This window comes from Chenopodium album, chromosome 24 (assembly GCF_948465745.1).
Source record: "Chenopodium album chromosome 24, dcCheAlbu1.1, whole genome shotgun sequence".
Taxonomy (NCBI): Eukaryota; Viridiplantae; Streptophyta; class Magnoliopsida; order Caryophyllales; family Amaranthaceae; genus Chenopodium; species Chenopodium album.
In genome coordinates this window covers 11304539-11321197 of record NC_137857.1, presented here as the reverse complement: position 1 = coordinate 11321197, position 16659 = coordinate 11304539, and the positions used below count along the sequence as shown (strand labels likewise).

At 36.2% G+C, this 16659-nt stretch overlaps 1 protein-coding gene across 2 annotated transcripts in view; it reads right to left on the bottom strand.

The window, feature by feature from the left end:
* Positions 1-16659, bottom strand: part of LOC145612599 (dnaJ homolog subfamily C GRV2-like) — a 33994-nt gene that overhangs the window by 2840 nt on the left and 14495 nt on the right. For both annotated transcript variants that reach the window (XM_081667938.1, XM_081667939.1), the window contains 11 exons: positions 14032-14424; positions 13235-13729; positions 10585-10808; positions 10141-10485; positions 9476-9770; positions 7150-7608; positions 6729-7074; positions 6305-6648; positions 5750-6220; positions 1588-1712; positions 567-690 (listed from right to left, as the gene is read on the bottom strand). In XM_081667938.1, coding sequence (XP_081524064.1) covers positions 567-690; positions 1588-1712; positions 5750-6220; positions 6305-6648; positions 6729-7074; positions 7150-7608; positions 9476-9770; positions 10141-10485; positions 10585-10808; positions 13235-13729; positions 14032-14424 — 3621 coding nt within the window. The remainder of the gene's footprint in view (positions 1-566; positions 691-1587; positions 1713-5749; positions 6221-6304; positions 6649-6728; positions 7075-7149; positions 7609-9475; positions 9771-10140; positions 10486-10584; positions 10809-13234; positions 13730-14031; positions 14425-16659) is intronic.

Sequence of the window (16659 nt, the reverse complement as noted above, 5' to 3'; positions counted from 1 at the left end):
CATGTTATTTAAGACACCATATGTTAAGGTTAAACTTGTGTTAAGAGTAAAGAGAATCAAGCTTATATAATATACTATGATATAATTAAACAAGCTATAAGAGATCAATCTTGCTTATGAGTTCAATTTAGAAAAAGAGTGGCCTCATTAGAGCTGAGTTTAAATTATACTAATGATGCGCTCAAGCACTAATTACAACATAAACTGAGTTTGAAAACATGGTTTAGCTGCTTATTTGAAGGATCAAAGTTGAACTTTAAATCCAATTTGATGATGAACTCAATTGTGAACATGAACATGAGAACACTAAGCTCAGTACACACTGAGAAGTAATCTTGGTCACATGCAACAACTCTCTAACATTATTAAAATTTTAAGTCTAACTAAAGTACCCAAGAATTCATGACAAGCAGATAGTGTGGAATGTGGAGTGCGTAGGATTAAAATGATTTCACTCATTCAGTTTTATAAGATTGGTTATTGGGTCAACAGGCTGATATGTGTTTATGAGTTGAGCTCAAAATAAATTATGCTTGAGATACATTAAAGTATAGAGTAACCACAACCTCAACAGCAAGCACACGGCCAATTGATGCTTCGGATTCATTCCACTTCATCTGTGAGCAAAATCCATTCCTTCCACCAGCTCGCCAGTCAAGTAGACCAAGAAGAACATCGACAAGCCCAACCCTAGACAAATCACGAACCAATTATGAGAATAGTTATCAAAACTAGTTTGTCCAGAAGAAAGGAAAATCCAAAGATACCGGCAAAAATAATATGTCAGAGAATTCACCATAATGAAATGAACAAAAGTAAGACGATAACTGTGGAAAGCAACTGAGTCTTTGTAAATTCAGTGGCTTCTCACTAATCATCCTTATCAACCATCTCAAAGTCAAAACTTCAAAGGATATTGCATAATTTGTATCCAGGAAAATAGCCAAATTTTGTTCCATATTTTCCAAGGGAGCAGGGATAGGAAGGCAAATTGTATTTACTCCCTCCGTTCCTTAAAAAATACATCACTTTTATGGGCACATAATTCTAGGAGAATTTTTGGACAATACCATAAGATTGTGAAAGAAGGGGATGGGTGAATAATTTATTCTAATAAAAGGGATTTTCATATCTATTAAAATGATAGAAAGCCATAAGAGAGAAACAACAACAAAAACAACATAATTCTAATAATTCAATAGAATATATTAAAAAATATACAGAGAATAAATAATTGGAAATTAATATAAATGTAATAAGAGCCTGCTTGATAATGTTATTTCTTTTATACAAATGCACAAAAAAGATCAAAGATTAGGCATATCAAAGAGACCAAATAAAATAAAAAAAAAAAAAAAAAAAAAAAAAAAGCATATCAGAACTATTTCAGGTAATCTAGCTTAAGTGTTTCAGTGGTCATTTCTGAAATCCCTTCAGACCCACTACTTATTCCAGAGTTCCCAAATCCTCCCTTACCCATGGAAAAAGAATGGCAAATTTTATAATGTAGCAATCATTGTTCTATGAGGAAGCAAAGTATACTAAACTAATTATTGGCCAAAAGGAATTCAAACTTCGAAAACTTACTTAAGCCCCTGTGCAACAAGTGCATCCCTGGCACGATTTCCAGCAACCACAACACGTTTAAGAGTCTCAAGGGCTAGTATGCTTCCACCTTGCCATCCAATGGCTTTCATCAAAAGTGGAACGACCTGAAGAAAAGGAGTAGAAAGATAGAACACATGAATATGTATATGAGGTCATTGAGTAGTCAGATGAAAGTGTTTAATCATCAGTTAAGCAATATCAGAAATCAGCATAATATGTAAAACAGTACAGACATGCATAACTCTAAGCTAAAATTTATATAAAGTCAAAGTCTGACATTGCGATGTTCCATATTACCAAACCAGTTAAGTCCCGTGTGATGCACGATTTTATCAATTAATATTTCGCTTATTTGTTTGTAATATGATTAAATGATTACTTTAACCCTTTTTTTCAAACTCCATAGAAAATTGTGTAGTTAGTCCATTTAGTCATAAAAGCTTTCAGGAAAATGTATAATTAGTCTACCCTTTCCAAGTCTTTAGCTTAAAAGGGAAAAAAAAAAAGAAAAAAAAAGAAAAAAAAAAAGAAAAAGATGTCACATAGTTTTGGTGGGAAATCGTTTTATGAGAAGTCGACACATGTACAATAATGGTTTCAGCGGTTATTACTTTAGTTACTGTTATAAATAATTCACAATTTCAACTCATAGTCTCAAATACTCAATGGCCGTAAATAAATAAGCAACATTTACCAAATTAACATTATGTAACATCTTAAACCATATAAAGCTAATGATACAAACAAAATTAGGCAGAGTCATCCCTCTAAAACTTACAAGTATTGGAAAGCAGAAATTTCTTCTGTAAGAAAAGAGTTAGGATAAAGGAAAAATTGTCATTAATTATACAACCTTTGAGCGATTGTTTTCAAACAAGACAACATTTTGATTATTCATGAATATTACAAACTTTAGGGGGTGTCAATTTTAAACAAGACAAAAAACTTGTAACTTACTAAACTGGTTACCCATGACACATGTCATCGTGTAATTGATCACAATATTATATTTTAATTTTTTAAAAAATGATTCTTATCAGTATTTTTTTATATAAAAAAAATAAGAAAACAAACCCATCCCCCTTAACCCCAACACACCTGCTCCCTTCCCCACCTCTTTGAGGCGAACATCCCCTCCCCCACCGACTCTCCTCCTCCACCAAACACCACTCATCCAACCCTACTTCTCCTAGGCGAACACCGCGACGCAAGCCCACCTTATCCCGACGACGCGAGGGAACACTACCACAAAACAGGGCAGAGTCGGAGGTTGTGGAGAGGTGGCATTGGGGTCTTAGGGATGATTAACAGAATTAACACTACCCCAATCTTAAAAGGATGGGTATCCATGATTAATTGGTATACAACATAGGTGAATCAAGCGATTGTCTCGCAGCAAGCTAGTAAATTAAGGGGTGGGGATGGTTTAAGGGGTGGTGGAGTTGGCTGCCGAAATGGGTAAAGAGGAAGAGAGGAAGGTGAAAAAAAATTGAAGTTCAGCAAATTAGCGAGTGACACATGTCACACTAACTTGTAATAACAGGTTACCAACAGGTTTCGTCTTGTTTAAAATTGACACCACCTAAAGGTTGTAATATTTAGGAATAATCGATAGGTTGTCTTGTTTTGAAACAACTACCCAAAGGTTATATTATTGCCCAAAGGATATATGTTCCTCAATACTACCTCTGTTTCAAAATGATCTTAACACTTTCCATTTTGGTTTGCTACTAAAACATCTACACACTTTCACTTTATTTCATTATTGGAAAACCCCTTTTACTACATTACACCTCTTACACATAATATTCTAATATTTCCACTTACACCCCCTTACTTTTTACATCTTTTTTTACACCAATTTCTCTCTCTTATTTTAGCCACCTTTTTCTTTCATCCACTGACTTACTTTCTAAAAATTTGTGCAAATAATAAATGTTAAGATCTTAAGATCAAATGGAAACAAAGGTACCACATAATTTTATAGGAATAAAATTGTATTAAAGCTCAGTAAGAAGAAAACTAGGGGAAACACAAAAAAAATACAGGTTAACCCAGCTCAGTTGTATCTCTATGATTGGATGCAGTCTATAAGCTCCAATTTCCTTCAAAGTTACTTTATTCCACTTACTATAGTAAGAAGAATCTTCCTAAAAATTTCTACTATTCTGTCGATAGTCCTTAAAGAATTCTACCACAACAACCTTTCTCCTTCACCATCCAATTCTCACAAAATAATTTAGCAACAAACCTACTATATTCAAAGAGCTAATTCAATCCTCATTTACGACTCAAATATATTTCATAGAAAGCAGTCCTCAACCCCTCCATCCCCACAAAAAACCAAAATTAAAAAAAAATAATAATAAAAAAAAAAACATTAAAGACTGTAAGATAGGGGGCAGTAATCCTTCGGAAGTTAAAGCCAGAGCCAGGGAAAACACAACTGAGGCTCCATGCTAGAACTGGCTGCAGCAACACAGCGAACTCAGAAAACGATACTTTTCTTCTTTGCTATTTTTTTTATGTTATTTTACATAGAAAAGCTTTGCCCTAATATATCTGATCCTTGTATTCCTTTCATGTAGAGAACCAAAATTTAAAAACTAGGCTTGATGGATCTGCAAACCAATTTATTCCCCAAGAAAAAAAATAAAAAAAAATTCTCCAAGAGGTGTTTGACTCCATAATAACCTACCCTGGATTCTGAATGTCAGATAGCTACATTTAGTTACACCATAGACATTAAATTATAATAATCAATCAACATCCATTGTCAAATTTCACACTCAAAGTCTCAAAGACAGCTTCAGCAGGCCTCTTCATTAACAATGGAACATCATAACCTTTGGAACTCTCTTTCTTATATGCCCATAATTTCATGTTATCCTACAAAACACTATCACTCTTCAAAAGTCCATATTGAACTTTCAACAAAAATTCAGCAAAAACAGGAGTAGAACTTTTACTTACAGAAACAACTCACCTTTTCCTTCATATAATCATCTCCCTATCTGGAGACCATACCTCATACTTTTTGATAAATATGTATCACTTTATCTGATTAAAAAAGCCCTAGAAAGCAATGATGCAACCTGATGGAGCTTGGGGACCAATGCAAGGACAAGACTATTGCGCTGTCATACTCGCATACACCTATTAATATCTATGTTGACTTGTTGGGCTTTATATTAGACTCTCTTGGCAGGTCTTTTTATCATTTGTGACTTGGGTTGAGGACACGTGATGGGCTTGTTTGTTTGGTTTTTATTTTTATTTTTTTTTATTTTTTTTTTTTTTGGCTTACATATTAACATAGATTTGACACACTCTTACTTGTGGATATGCTTATTTGATTGGGCTGTTTAGAAAAAGCCCAACACACCAATTAAGATTACTAAGCTTGGAGTTGTACTCTACAACTTCTAATTAACATAAGAAAGCTAGCTATGTTGCTTGAAATTAATAGACTGTACAAAACTGACACGCCTAGAGATGACCCAATATGACTCCATATCATTTGAAACCAACCCACATCCTAACACTTGATTTGACAATACAAATAAGATTTTCAATATTATATTATAAAGTACGAGATGATTTGGGAATGACATGCACATATTAATCAGTAAAGAAACTATTCAAGATTCACCCTCCTTTCACGGTAAGGTCATTAAGATCCTTATCAAAAGCTCACGCAGAATGGTTCAGAAGCTTTTCATCTATTTCATAAAAATATTAATAGGAATCACAGATCACCCTTGAACCAAACTCACACAAACAAAATTGCTTTTGGACAATAAATATGCATAATTCATTGACATGAAACTCTAATGCATATGATAGAAGACTTAAAGTATATGCTACAGCACTTTCTATCCTAATGATGCAAAAGTTTACAGTATAGTTCCTCGACAATTAGAAGCAGGCATAAGAACATGTCACAATATTAGTTAAAAATATGAAGACATTTCAAAGTCGAACTCTAAATGCAAAATGACATTACATAACAAAAATTCATAATATTGTAGATGATGCATTTTTTTCATTATAAAATAGAAAACAGGCTATCATGCAACTCTAACTTTGGAGTGATGTACTGATGTTATTTGCTCTTTTTTGGGAATACAGCAGAGTTTACCTGAGGAGTTCCTGCACTAGTTGCAGCCATAGCCTCAGCACATGTTGTGCTTGCTGCAAGTTGATGCAACACACGCAAACAGCTGAGACGAATACGTTCTCTTGGAGTTTGTTTATTGGGCTGTGATGAAGCATCTTCAGTATCATAACTACCATCCACATCCAAGCTTCCATTTTTAGCATCACTTGAAGCCATTGTCTCTCTCCTTCCTTCATAAGCCATTGCAGCAACAAGTTTTGGCACATACCCAAGGTAACCTACATGATCTGCAAGGGTAGGGTGCACTCGTAGCAGTGATACAAGTGCAGCAGAAAGAAGCAGTGGAAGTTCAGGATCAGAAGCTTGTGTGTCATAATGGGTAGCGGCCACTGACGAAACATACTGGTCAAGGAGTCCTTCTAGGAATCTTTTTGGATTTCTAAGAGGAAACTTCGGATCCTTCAAGAATAATCTCACATATATTCCCGCAACCTGTGACCAATATTGTGAGTTTACTCACGAATAAAATAAGTAGATAAACTATACAAATTACATAACGAAAACATGATCGCATACCTGCGGCTCATCTCTCATTTCTTGCTGGCTGGATGCTTGTTCAGGTACATCCCAGTCAATAACAGGGCCCTTCATCTGTTCCTTATACAAATCTGAAGCCATAGTTGCAATTTGTGCAGATAAGGAAGCTGCCATAGCTGGGGTCCAGACAAGTTCTGGTGTCTCAGTTGTTTGATCAAGGACATAAACCACAGCTTCACCAGGACCATCTCTAATTATTGATACCAGACCATCTGGAAAGAATCGTGCCAATGTAATAGCAACACGAGGCCCATGCATGGGCTGGCCAACAAGTCTACCTAACAAAGAGGCTGCAGCCGCTCTCTGCGGCAAAGATATTTCTTCTGTGCAAGGAAGTAGGTATTATTAACTAGGAAATGATGCTTCTGTGAAAACATTAATTTTGAAGCCAGTCCAATCTCACCTTGCAATGGAAGCAAAATTTCGAGAATGTAAACTACTCCACCATGCTTTGCAGCTGCCCATGCAAGTTCTGATGTGCTTGCTAAGGCTGAAAGTACATGAAGAGCCCCTTCACGACAGCTCGGAGAAGAATGGAGCATTTGAAGTAGGAGAAGAAGACTAGATCCATCAGCAACCATAGCTTCTAAACAGGGAGCATAGGCAGTCAAGAGAGACAGCACATTCAAGCACAGTTGAGATATTCCAGTAGTGGATGCATCAGAAACCGAAAAGCATTCAAATATAGGTAAAAGCCTTTCGTTGGTTGAAAAAACGGAAGCCAAATTTGGATTACTAGTCAGCAGGTTCTGCAACACAATTAATTCAATAAATAATTTAATAAGGAGCTCACACTAGAATCTTTAGCACAGGAATCTATTTACCTTAAGTGAAGTCAACGCAGACTGTAGCTTTTTCAGCACACTTGAATCATCTTCTATTGAAACCGTTGCATCAGAAACAATTATAGAATCATCACGACTAGTAGTCAGCTGACCATGTGACTGATCTTCCAATTCATTTTCCGATTCAGACTTTGTATTTTTGGAGGTACTTTGATCTTCAGTACTCGGAAGTAAAGTGGTAGGGCTTATCTCATGTACTATAGAATAAATAAATTCAACAAGGGCAATACAGAAACCTTCTGGTTCACTGATCTCAAAATCTGGTTGATCATTGTAGACCCTTAAGTAAACATTTCCAACACAGAGCTCCTTGGATAGAGAGGTATATGTGAATTCATGTGAATCTTTAAGATCATATGAGCCATCAGGACCTTGTGATGTTCGCTGCTCCTCGACAAACTTCAACAGTTCAGACCGTGTTGAAGAATTCCATATAATCTGTACTTGAGAAAAAAATTCTATTAAAATCCTTAAAATAAATATTAATACATAAAATACAATTATAAAAAAAATTGGGGGTGCAGTGTCCGGGTATTAGAAATTGATAATAAGGCTAGTCTGAAATTCCACTGTGAGCCTCTCAACATCCAAAAGCATGTATTCTCTATGCAAGCAAGAGAGAGATGGAGCCCTGGGAAAGACCAGCCTGATGTTGAGGCCAGAAATTACAAGACAAACTGGAGATGGGCAGCATTACTATCTATCAGCAATGTTGAAGACATTTCTACAGGGAAAATTATGTAGTTCTTCAGCAGATCAGCAACTATTGTAATCAACCTAAAAAGGCTCCTTATATGGGCAACTAAAGGGAGCCAAAGGGCTTGAGTGATTAATAAATGCCAGATTATAAAATGTTGATATTTTTCTACATTAATTCAAATACTGCTGAATCCTGCAGCTCCAGGGATTGCCCTTATAATATTTTTCTTATACTGGACATATTGGAGTTATAAATTTTGAATTTCTTATACTACCTCCGGTTCAATTTACTCGCAACAAACGGGTATTATTTGTGAGACATAAAATATTCGTTTGTTGCGAGTAAATTGAACCGGAGGTAGTATATTACATCCCCCAAACAGTTTTTTCTATTGTGTAGTGCAATGTATAAAAAAGCTCAAGGTGACTAAGGTGTTTTAGCGCCTAAGGCACGCCTTCATGTGCCTCAGTGAATCAATCAAAGCCTAAATCGCATAAGTGGGGTTGGCTAAATTAACCAAAAGTGATAATTCCGTAGAGTCATCCACAAAAATCTTCCTCCTCCATCCCTTACGATCAAATACCTCATTCTCATGCAAATCCATATGCTTCATATCCTTCCTAAATCCTTCCAACCAAGTCATTTTCTGTCTCCCTCTCCCTCGTTTAACCCCTCCATGGTCCCACTTTTCCACTCTTCGTATCGGTGTCCGTCTTACATGTCCAAACCAACACAGACGGTTTTCCTTTAGTTTGTCTGCAATGCCTACAACACCCACTTTCTTGCTAATAACCTCATTTCTGATTCTATCTCTTAGATTGTACCCGCACATCCATCTTAACATGTGCATTTCCGTAACCTCCATAGGCGAATATAGTAAATAATAAAAAAAATATCCTCAAAAAGCTGTTGTGAGCCTAAAGTTGCAACATGGTGCACCTCATTGAAATAGCTTAGCCTGAACCAGGAAAAAAAAAAACCCATGACCGGTAACGCCTCAGAGCCTAGGTGCACTTATCAAACACTAGAGTACTGTTAAGTTTCACTATCCTTTGTCTTTTGGATACATTCCACGCCAAGGGACATAGTACCAAAGAATAAAGAGTTGGAATGGAGATATTAAGAGAATTAAAGGTAAGCCAAGTTTGACCTCGATGGCAAAGACATAAGGGCATGACATAAATAGGGATTCTGGATTGACATGAATGCCTATGGAGATCACATCTTTGTTCATGTTAACGGAGGGGACACTGAGCATATTTTTTATTATTTAAAAAAAAAAAAAAAAAAAAAAAAGAAGCATGTAGAGGTCACCTTGAAGCATAATGTTGGTTGCACCTACACAGCAGCTTCAATTATTATGGATACAGATTTACAGAAGGCTGGTTACAATGAAGTTTCCAAAATTTTACCTTAAACTCTGTTTAGCTGTTCTTATTATGGATGCAAAGCTACAATTAGACTAAAAAGGAATGATTCTAAATTCTTATTGACATTATTATTTTGACGTCTCAGATAATACACATCAAATGAACATTAAAGAATAACCACAAAACATAAAACTGTATCTTAGCCTGAGTAAGGATTAAAGAAAATGGAATCTACCTCTGGAGACTCCAAATTGGAATTTACTTTTGATAATAGTTCTTTTGGTGTTTGTTCCTTCAACATACTAGCCAGCTTAGGGGTTAGCAGAGCCTGAAGGGCAACAACTGTAGCTTCATTATATGGCACTGGAACCACATCTGTACATAGACCACTTAGCCTCGATAGGGCCTCTGATGCTCGAGCAGCATGCAAGTTTTTAGCAACTTGAACACTGGCACCAACGCCATGTGTCTCTATCACATCAGATTCTTCTGCCGTAGAATCATACTGAAGCAACAAAGGCAACAGGTACCTGAAAACCACCACATGTAACTAATTAGTCATCATAGGAAGCTACAAACCTGTTCACAACAAAGGTTACAAACAACAGATCTGGATTTCTGGTTTTTATCACGAATCATCCAATAAAAATCGGCACTAATCCAAATTTAGAACCTGATTTCTATTCCATAAGAACTTAACGCCCACTTTATATAAAATGTCATTCCAACACAGCCTATATTACCAGCGACAGTAGGCTGCCCTAATACAACCAACCAATCACATACTTACCTTCCCTCCCATCACATTCATCTCCCCATATCTTATGTCTCACCTCTTCTCTTAGGGGCAAATATCACTACTCTTAACTAATAAAGAAAATATGCACTTCAACAACATACCATAGCACCCCTGCCTTTATCAGTGCATCTTGCAGTTCAGATGAAACAGAAAGATGAGCAATTGTCTGAAGAGCAGCATCAACCGCTCCAGGAGTCAACTCAAGTTCAGTGCAATGTACAATATCCTCAATTAGACCAGATAATTGAAGCATCTCAACCCTAGCAATCTCAAATTGGCTCAAAACAGCAAATGTTTGCATCACATTTGTGACAATAATTGCAGAGGGTTCACTCGCCGCGGTAGTTGGCTGTACAACACACATACAACGAGAAAGAAGAGTTGCAAGAAGCTGTATCCCACCATCCCTCACAAGCTCTTCTCCATTCAAAGAGGAAGATGCACATCTACACAGAAGAAAGCAAAAAATTATTACAAACAGGAAATACATCAGCTACAATAACTGTAAATTATAAAATTGAAACATAATTAGAGTAGCTGTATACGTGAGGAAAGTAAGCTCAGATGCTGCAACAAGAAGTGATGCTCTATCAGAAGACAAAAAATTATTATCATCCTTGTCCACAGTGATTGCACTGAGCAACATTGGATATCCAGCATACTTAAACGGTTCTAAAACATTTCCATAACGTCTGTATAAGATACACTGTCCCTTTAATAAAAGCAGCACCCTCCATAGCTGTGGACCTTGCAAACCTTGCATAGAAGCCTACAAAGAGTCACATAAGGTAAACTGATCAAAGGACTGCACAAGCCTTTCATATCACACTTTGTCAAGAAAGCCTTTAAAAAGTTTTATACAAAATAAATAAATAAATAAATAATAACAACATTAAAAAAAGAAAAAAAGAAAAAAAAAAAAAAAGATATAGACAGCCACTTCACAAGCAAAGAGGCAGTCCACAGTTCTATGTTTGAGAACAAAAGAAAATAAATATATATTTTTAAAAGGGGCTTGACATCAAGCCAGGCCTGCAATTAGATTCTTGAATCATTAGATTATGTCCAACCCCATTAAGTATCATGAATAGCATATAATATTAATATACAACTACAATTTAAGAAAGTTAAACTAGATAAGGACACCCAAATTCAGCTCAATGCATACTGAGAAAGCATAAATCGCATGGCAAATTTAAAAAGGTCATTTTTACTCGTTTATAGAACATTTAGTTTCAAAAACAGTTTAATACTGCCAGGCAAGACCTTCTACCAATTAACCTAGTTTGGTTTCTGCAATCTGCTCAATACAACAGCAGACAGAGCTAAAAGAAAAAGAAAACAGAAGTAGAGCTCACTTCCAGCAAAACACCGAGTTTGACAGAGATGTAAATGTATTGAAACAAAGGAAAATGTTGCAAATTGCTTTCAAAGATACTCAACAACCATGTAGAGGTCAGCTTATAGTCAGTTTCCAAATTAAAATTGTACTCCCTCTGTTCTTCTATGTTCTTCTTGGTTACTGTAGGTATGTAATTTAAGTTTGGAAAAGGTGTGAATGTAAGAGAAACTAAAAAAAGGGTGTAAAGAGGTGGATGGGTGTAAGAAAAAATTGAATTGAGGGAGTGTGCGGGAGTTGTGGGGTAAGAGGGATAAGATGGTTAAGGGGTATGCCTATAAGAGAATAAGGCAAAGCAAATAAAACAAAAAAGAACGGATAAAAATAGGAATTGAGTAGACATGGTGGAGGGAGTAATGAAATAACCTTCCACTTCTTATAACACACACCAAGGTCTGAGCACAGATTGGAGACAAGAAGAATTTTAAGCAGCAGTCAATTGAGGTCAAAAAGATATGTTAAGCAAACACAGTTGGATAATCAATTTAGCATTCCCTTCTTAGATAATGATAGCTATAAATACAATACTTCACATTATTTCAATCTACAATAATATTTCACTCTCCAAATGAACCAAAACACTGGCAAAAAGATCCCTATAGTCACAAACCCAAGGAAACAATAATACAAGCGTCATATTCAAATGGTGAAATCATGAAGTTGGAGGCCCATAGATTCATCCAAAAACCACAACATTTTCACAATTCCCTTAACTGGATGGCCAAATTTGATTTTCACCTTTCCCTTTTTATCTTCATCTCTCTCTATTCTCTCTTACTTATCCTTCTCTCAACCGTAAGGTTGTAGATCCAACCCCTTTAAAAGGCTCTTAACGGGTGGGAACTCCCTTGTGTGCCCCCCCCCCCCAATTCTCCCAGGCTCGCACATTCTTAGGGACTTTACTGTTAATCCAGGTTGAGTTAGATGGAGCAGGGTTCCTGGCATCCTGCCCATAGGGCCTTCTCCTTACCCCCACTCCCCACCCCAACCACCCCCCCCCCCCCCAAAAAAAAAAAAAAGTTTTAATTTACTAATTCCACTATTTATTCAAATAGATGAACAGTCAGCAGAAAATACACAAAAGTGGACAAGGTATAAATTTTTAATCCTTCTTTTATCACCGGTTTATTCTTATAATAAAATACTGACAATATCCTACACTCATCTATATTTTACGTATGATAATTGTGCCAAACCCCTGTTGTGAGAAACATTGTGGGGGCAACGGAAGCAATGGAAATGTAGAAGGGGAAAAAAAACTCCAAAAGAAGTACTCCCTCCGTCCCTAAATTACATTCCTCTTTGGAAATTTACACGGGAATTAAGGAAGAATGAGTAAGACAAATAACAATGATTAGATAATGCTATGGGAAGTACAAAGATAGATTAATTATTACTCATGACATATCATCAATCCTTTGCAAAAAAAAAAGGACCAATCACATGCTCCTAATTGAAAATTTTTAACCAATCATATTCATTGTAATTTGGCACAAGGATTATGAGTGAGATTAGGTAAAGATGAGTGAGGAAGTATTAAATATAAACAAAAAAAGAGAGTTACCAAAAATAGAAAGGAGGAATGTAATTTTGAAATACCAAAAATAGAAAGGAGGAATGTAATTTAGGGACGGAGGGAGTAATGTAAATGTAGGAGGAAAATAAACCTATAGTGAGATGTGGGACAGAGGAAGTAATCAGTAATATACATGTAAAACCTTGAAATGCATTATGCGGATCATACATGTAAAATTAACAAAGACAAGTAGATAAAAGAACATTAAATCACGAGCTACCTGCAGGCGCTCATAAGCTTTCTGGACTGCAAGAAATATTTCCCGTCCTTCAGGATTTTTGTCAGGATGATATTTGATTGCCAACTTCCTATACTGTCGTTTCAATTTTTCTTCATCAATATTCTCAATTTTCTTGGACAAGCTCCCATTTTCCTCAGAAATTTCAGAAAGGTGACTTTTTGAGGAATCTTCAGCTGACAAGTCCTCAAAACTTATCTCCAATATCTTGCAAGCTTCTTCCTCAGAAAGATCCATGGGCTTTCGTGTCAGCTCTTCACGCCACATTGCCAATAATGACTGTAGAAACTCAACATGCTCAACGATAGGCCAATTTGGAAATCGTATCTCGTCACACAAATTCCTGAGATAATAACGATGGCACCACATTTCATCCCTTAGTTCAGGATAAGTAACTGGTGGCATAGGAGCATAATCATAAAGTGCATGGCAATGTTGGGACAACTTCTGAGGAAAGTCACCAAGATGCTGCAAAACCTGTTAGAAAACGCCAAAGCTTTAGGTATATATAAAGAAAATATAACACTTCTCAGACATTGGTGATTATATGCAGATAACGTAAAGCATAATGAAATATGATAATATCTGATCAACTTCGGGAGAATTTATCAGATTTTCAATGTATAAGTAGTATAAAAAATGCAGTTAAGAAGAAAACGAGTGAAAGCATAATGAAATATGATAATATCCGACCAACTTTTGGGAGAATTTATCAGATTAATCAATGTATAAGTAGCATAAGAAAATGCAGCTAAAAAAATACGAGCTCAAGTAATAACCTGTCGAATGAGATTCTCAGCCCTCATTTTATGGGTCCATATAATCTCAGGAGTATCAGAATCAGAGACCATAGCTGCAGCGAATGCAGATGGTCCAGAGCGCTCTAATACATATAGCAAGGATTCTGGGAGGAGGCCACCCAAAACACTACGTTTAGCCAATGGCAATGAAGAAGAAACAGCTGCTTCTTCCCCACCATGAAATGCTTGATGCACATGTGTCATGTGGAAAAGTTGTGAAATGGAATGAAGATTAGACCCAGGGTAGGCAAGGGCAAAATAAAATGTCCCAGTGCTATAAAGCCGTATCATTGCCTTAGGATTTCTTGTAACAACAGCCTTTAGCAATGCAGCAGCAGCCTCCACAATACTCGGTTCTCCAGAGAGAATAGCCTATAATATCAACAACAGGTAAACATATTTACTGAGGATTCAGTTAGTGAAGTTTAAATTTTGAAGGATTTAACAAATATAAAATTATAGTGAAATAACTGTAAAACAGTAATTTATTCACAATAAGGCATCATTAAGCAGTATCAAACAAGAAAACACTGAAAACATATTATTTATACCAAAATCCTTGACAGGAGAGGAACTTAACCACACCATACAGAAGGTAAAGAAGACACTATGTTATAGTTTTTATAAATCAGATCACAAATTAACTCACATGGACATTGAAATGGCAAACCTATTACATTTAAAGCACTTTTGGGTGAATTAGATGCACTTTTCAACACATGGGCTACTATTAATGAAGGTCGTTGCTCCTACCGATATGAAACCACAACGATATGTGATTTCCAAGAGGTATTTTTCATTACTATTAAACATACATGTAGTTAGCTACGATTGACATTTCCTTATTCAAGACCAATTGCGACAACTGGAACACATTTTTCCATAAATCAGAGAAAAAACAGAAATACTCAAGGGTGGGGGTGGGGGAGGAGGGGGGGGAGACAACACAACTTCCTTGAGAAGTTAAATGTTTTGCATTCAGATTATAGAAGAGTGGGACCATGGAGGGCTTAAACGAGGGAGAGAGAGACCGAAAATGACTTGGTTGGAAGGAGTTAGGAAGGATATGAGATATATGGATTTGCATGAGGATGAAGCATTGGACCGTTAGAGATGGAGGAGGAAGATTTATGTCGATGACTACACGGAATAATCAAATTTGGTTCATGTTAGCCGAACTCACTTATGGGATTAAGGCTTTGATTGATTGATTGATATTCAGATTATAGGAGTATCACTTTCAAATGAGCAAGGGTATCTTACATAACAAACTCTTCCCTCTACTTTCTGAGTGTTGGAATTCATTAAACAGAATTCTAAAGATTTTCCTCAATTTAAACATATTTTGTTGCCAAGTGAGCAGTAGAGGTTCTTATAAATTTATAATAACATATCTAACTGCCAGCATATCCAAGTTTTATCATTCCATGCAGTTAAATCTCTAACAAGTACTAGGTATGTGCTTCCCAGTTCCTTCATATACAAATAATCTTCACTTCTCCATGTCCAGAAAATAGTCACTCGTCTAAAACGTTACCTTCAACAACCTACGATTGCACTGACACAACATCGTCTCTTAAATTAATAGAAAAGAACAATGTGAAGTAAAGGGTGCTGCATCAGGAATAGTTGGTGCTTCAGACTCATTATGTCCTGGTATGCATCTGTATCAGTGTAAACCTCTAAAATGTTGCACAATTAATGAAGATGGATAGCCAGTGAGGTTAATGTTAGTATTTTAGTACTTTATTATTCATTTTTTAATTCATTAGAGATAGACTGTTTGCAACCTCAAGAAAAGTCAAAGCAGAATACCTTTTTACTGTCATCTATAATGGGGGGACTTGAGCGATTTTGTTGTGCCCCTTCTGATATTAACAAGAAGGTCAGAGATGTATACCTAAGGTTTCATCATCACTCACTCCTAGATCATGTTAAAAATTTGACCAGGAGGTGCATCATTCTACATCCGGAAGCTTATCAAAAAACCATACCCTTCAATCTGACATTAAAGCTTCAACAGGATGGAGGACAGTATTTGGTGTTTGGTTAAAACAAGCAAAAGTCTTAATTTTGAGGTCAAAATTATTTCAGCATTAATTGTCTTAACTGAATATTTTCTCACACTTGTTTCTCCTGCCTCTTCTTCATTTTCTTTCTCTTTCTTGCCTCCTTGCTCTCACTCTGTTCATATATGAACTGCATGACTCCAGGTGCAATCTTAGAGCAGAGATATCTTCATACATACGTATTAAAGCTTATCTTGCACAGTAAAGTTATATCCCTTATGAGTAATCAACTAAGACATTATGTTCTGTAATTCGATTAATCACTAAGATGAATTCAAACAGCTGTAGCTGGCCCATGCTGATCTACACCCAAGTAACAGAAGCCTAATAATAGAGGGCAATCCAGAGCCATTCATTTAAGATTATCACCAAAAAATAATTCAGAATGTGTAGTTGTACTGAGGTTCTACATCTATAGCATCACATACCAATCTTCATGATAGATGCCATTCCATGCAATGTTGATAATATAACTATGTGTTAAGCTCATTCAGAGAGAAAAACAGGTACACAACAAGCAGGACAATTGCAGCTGTAG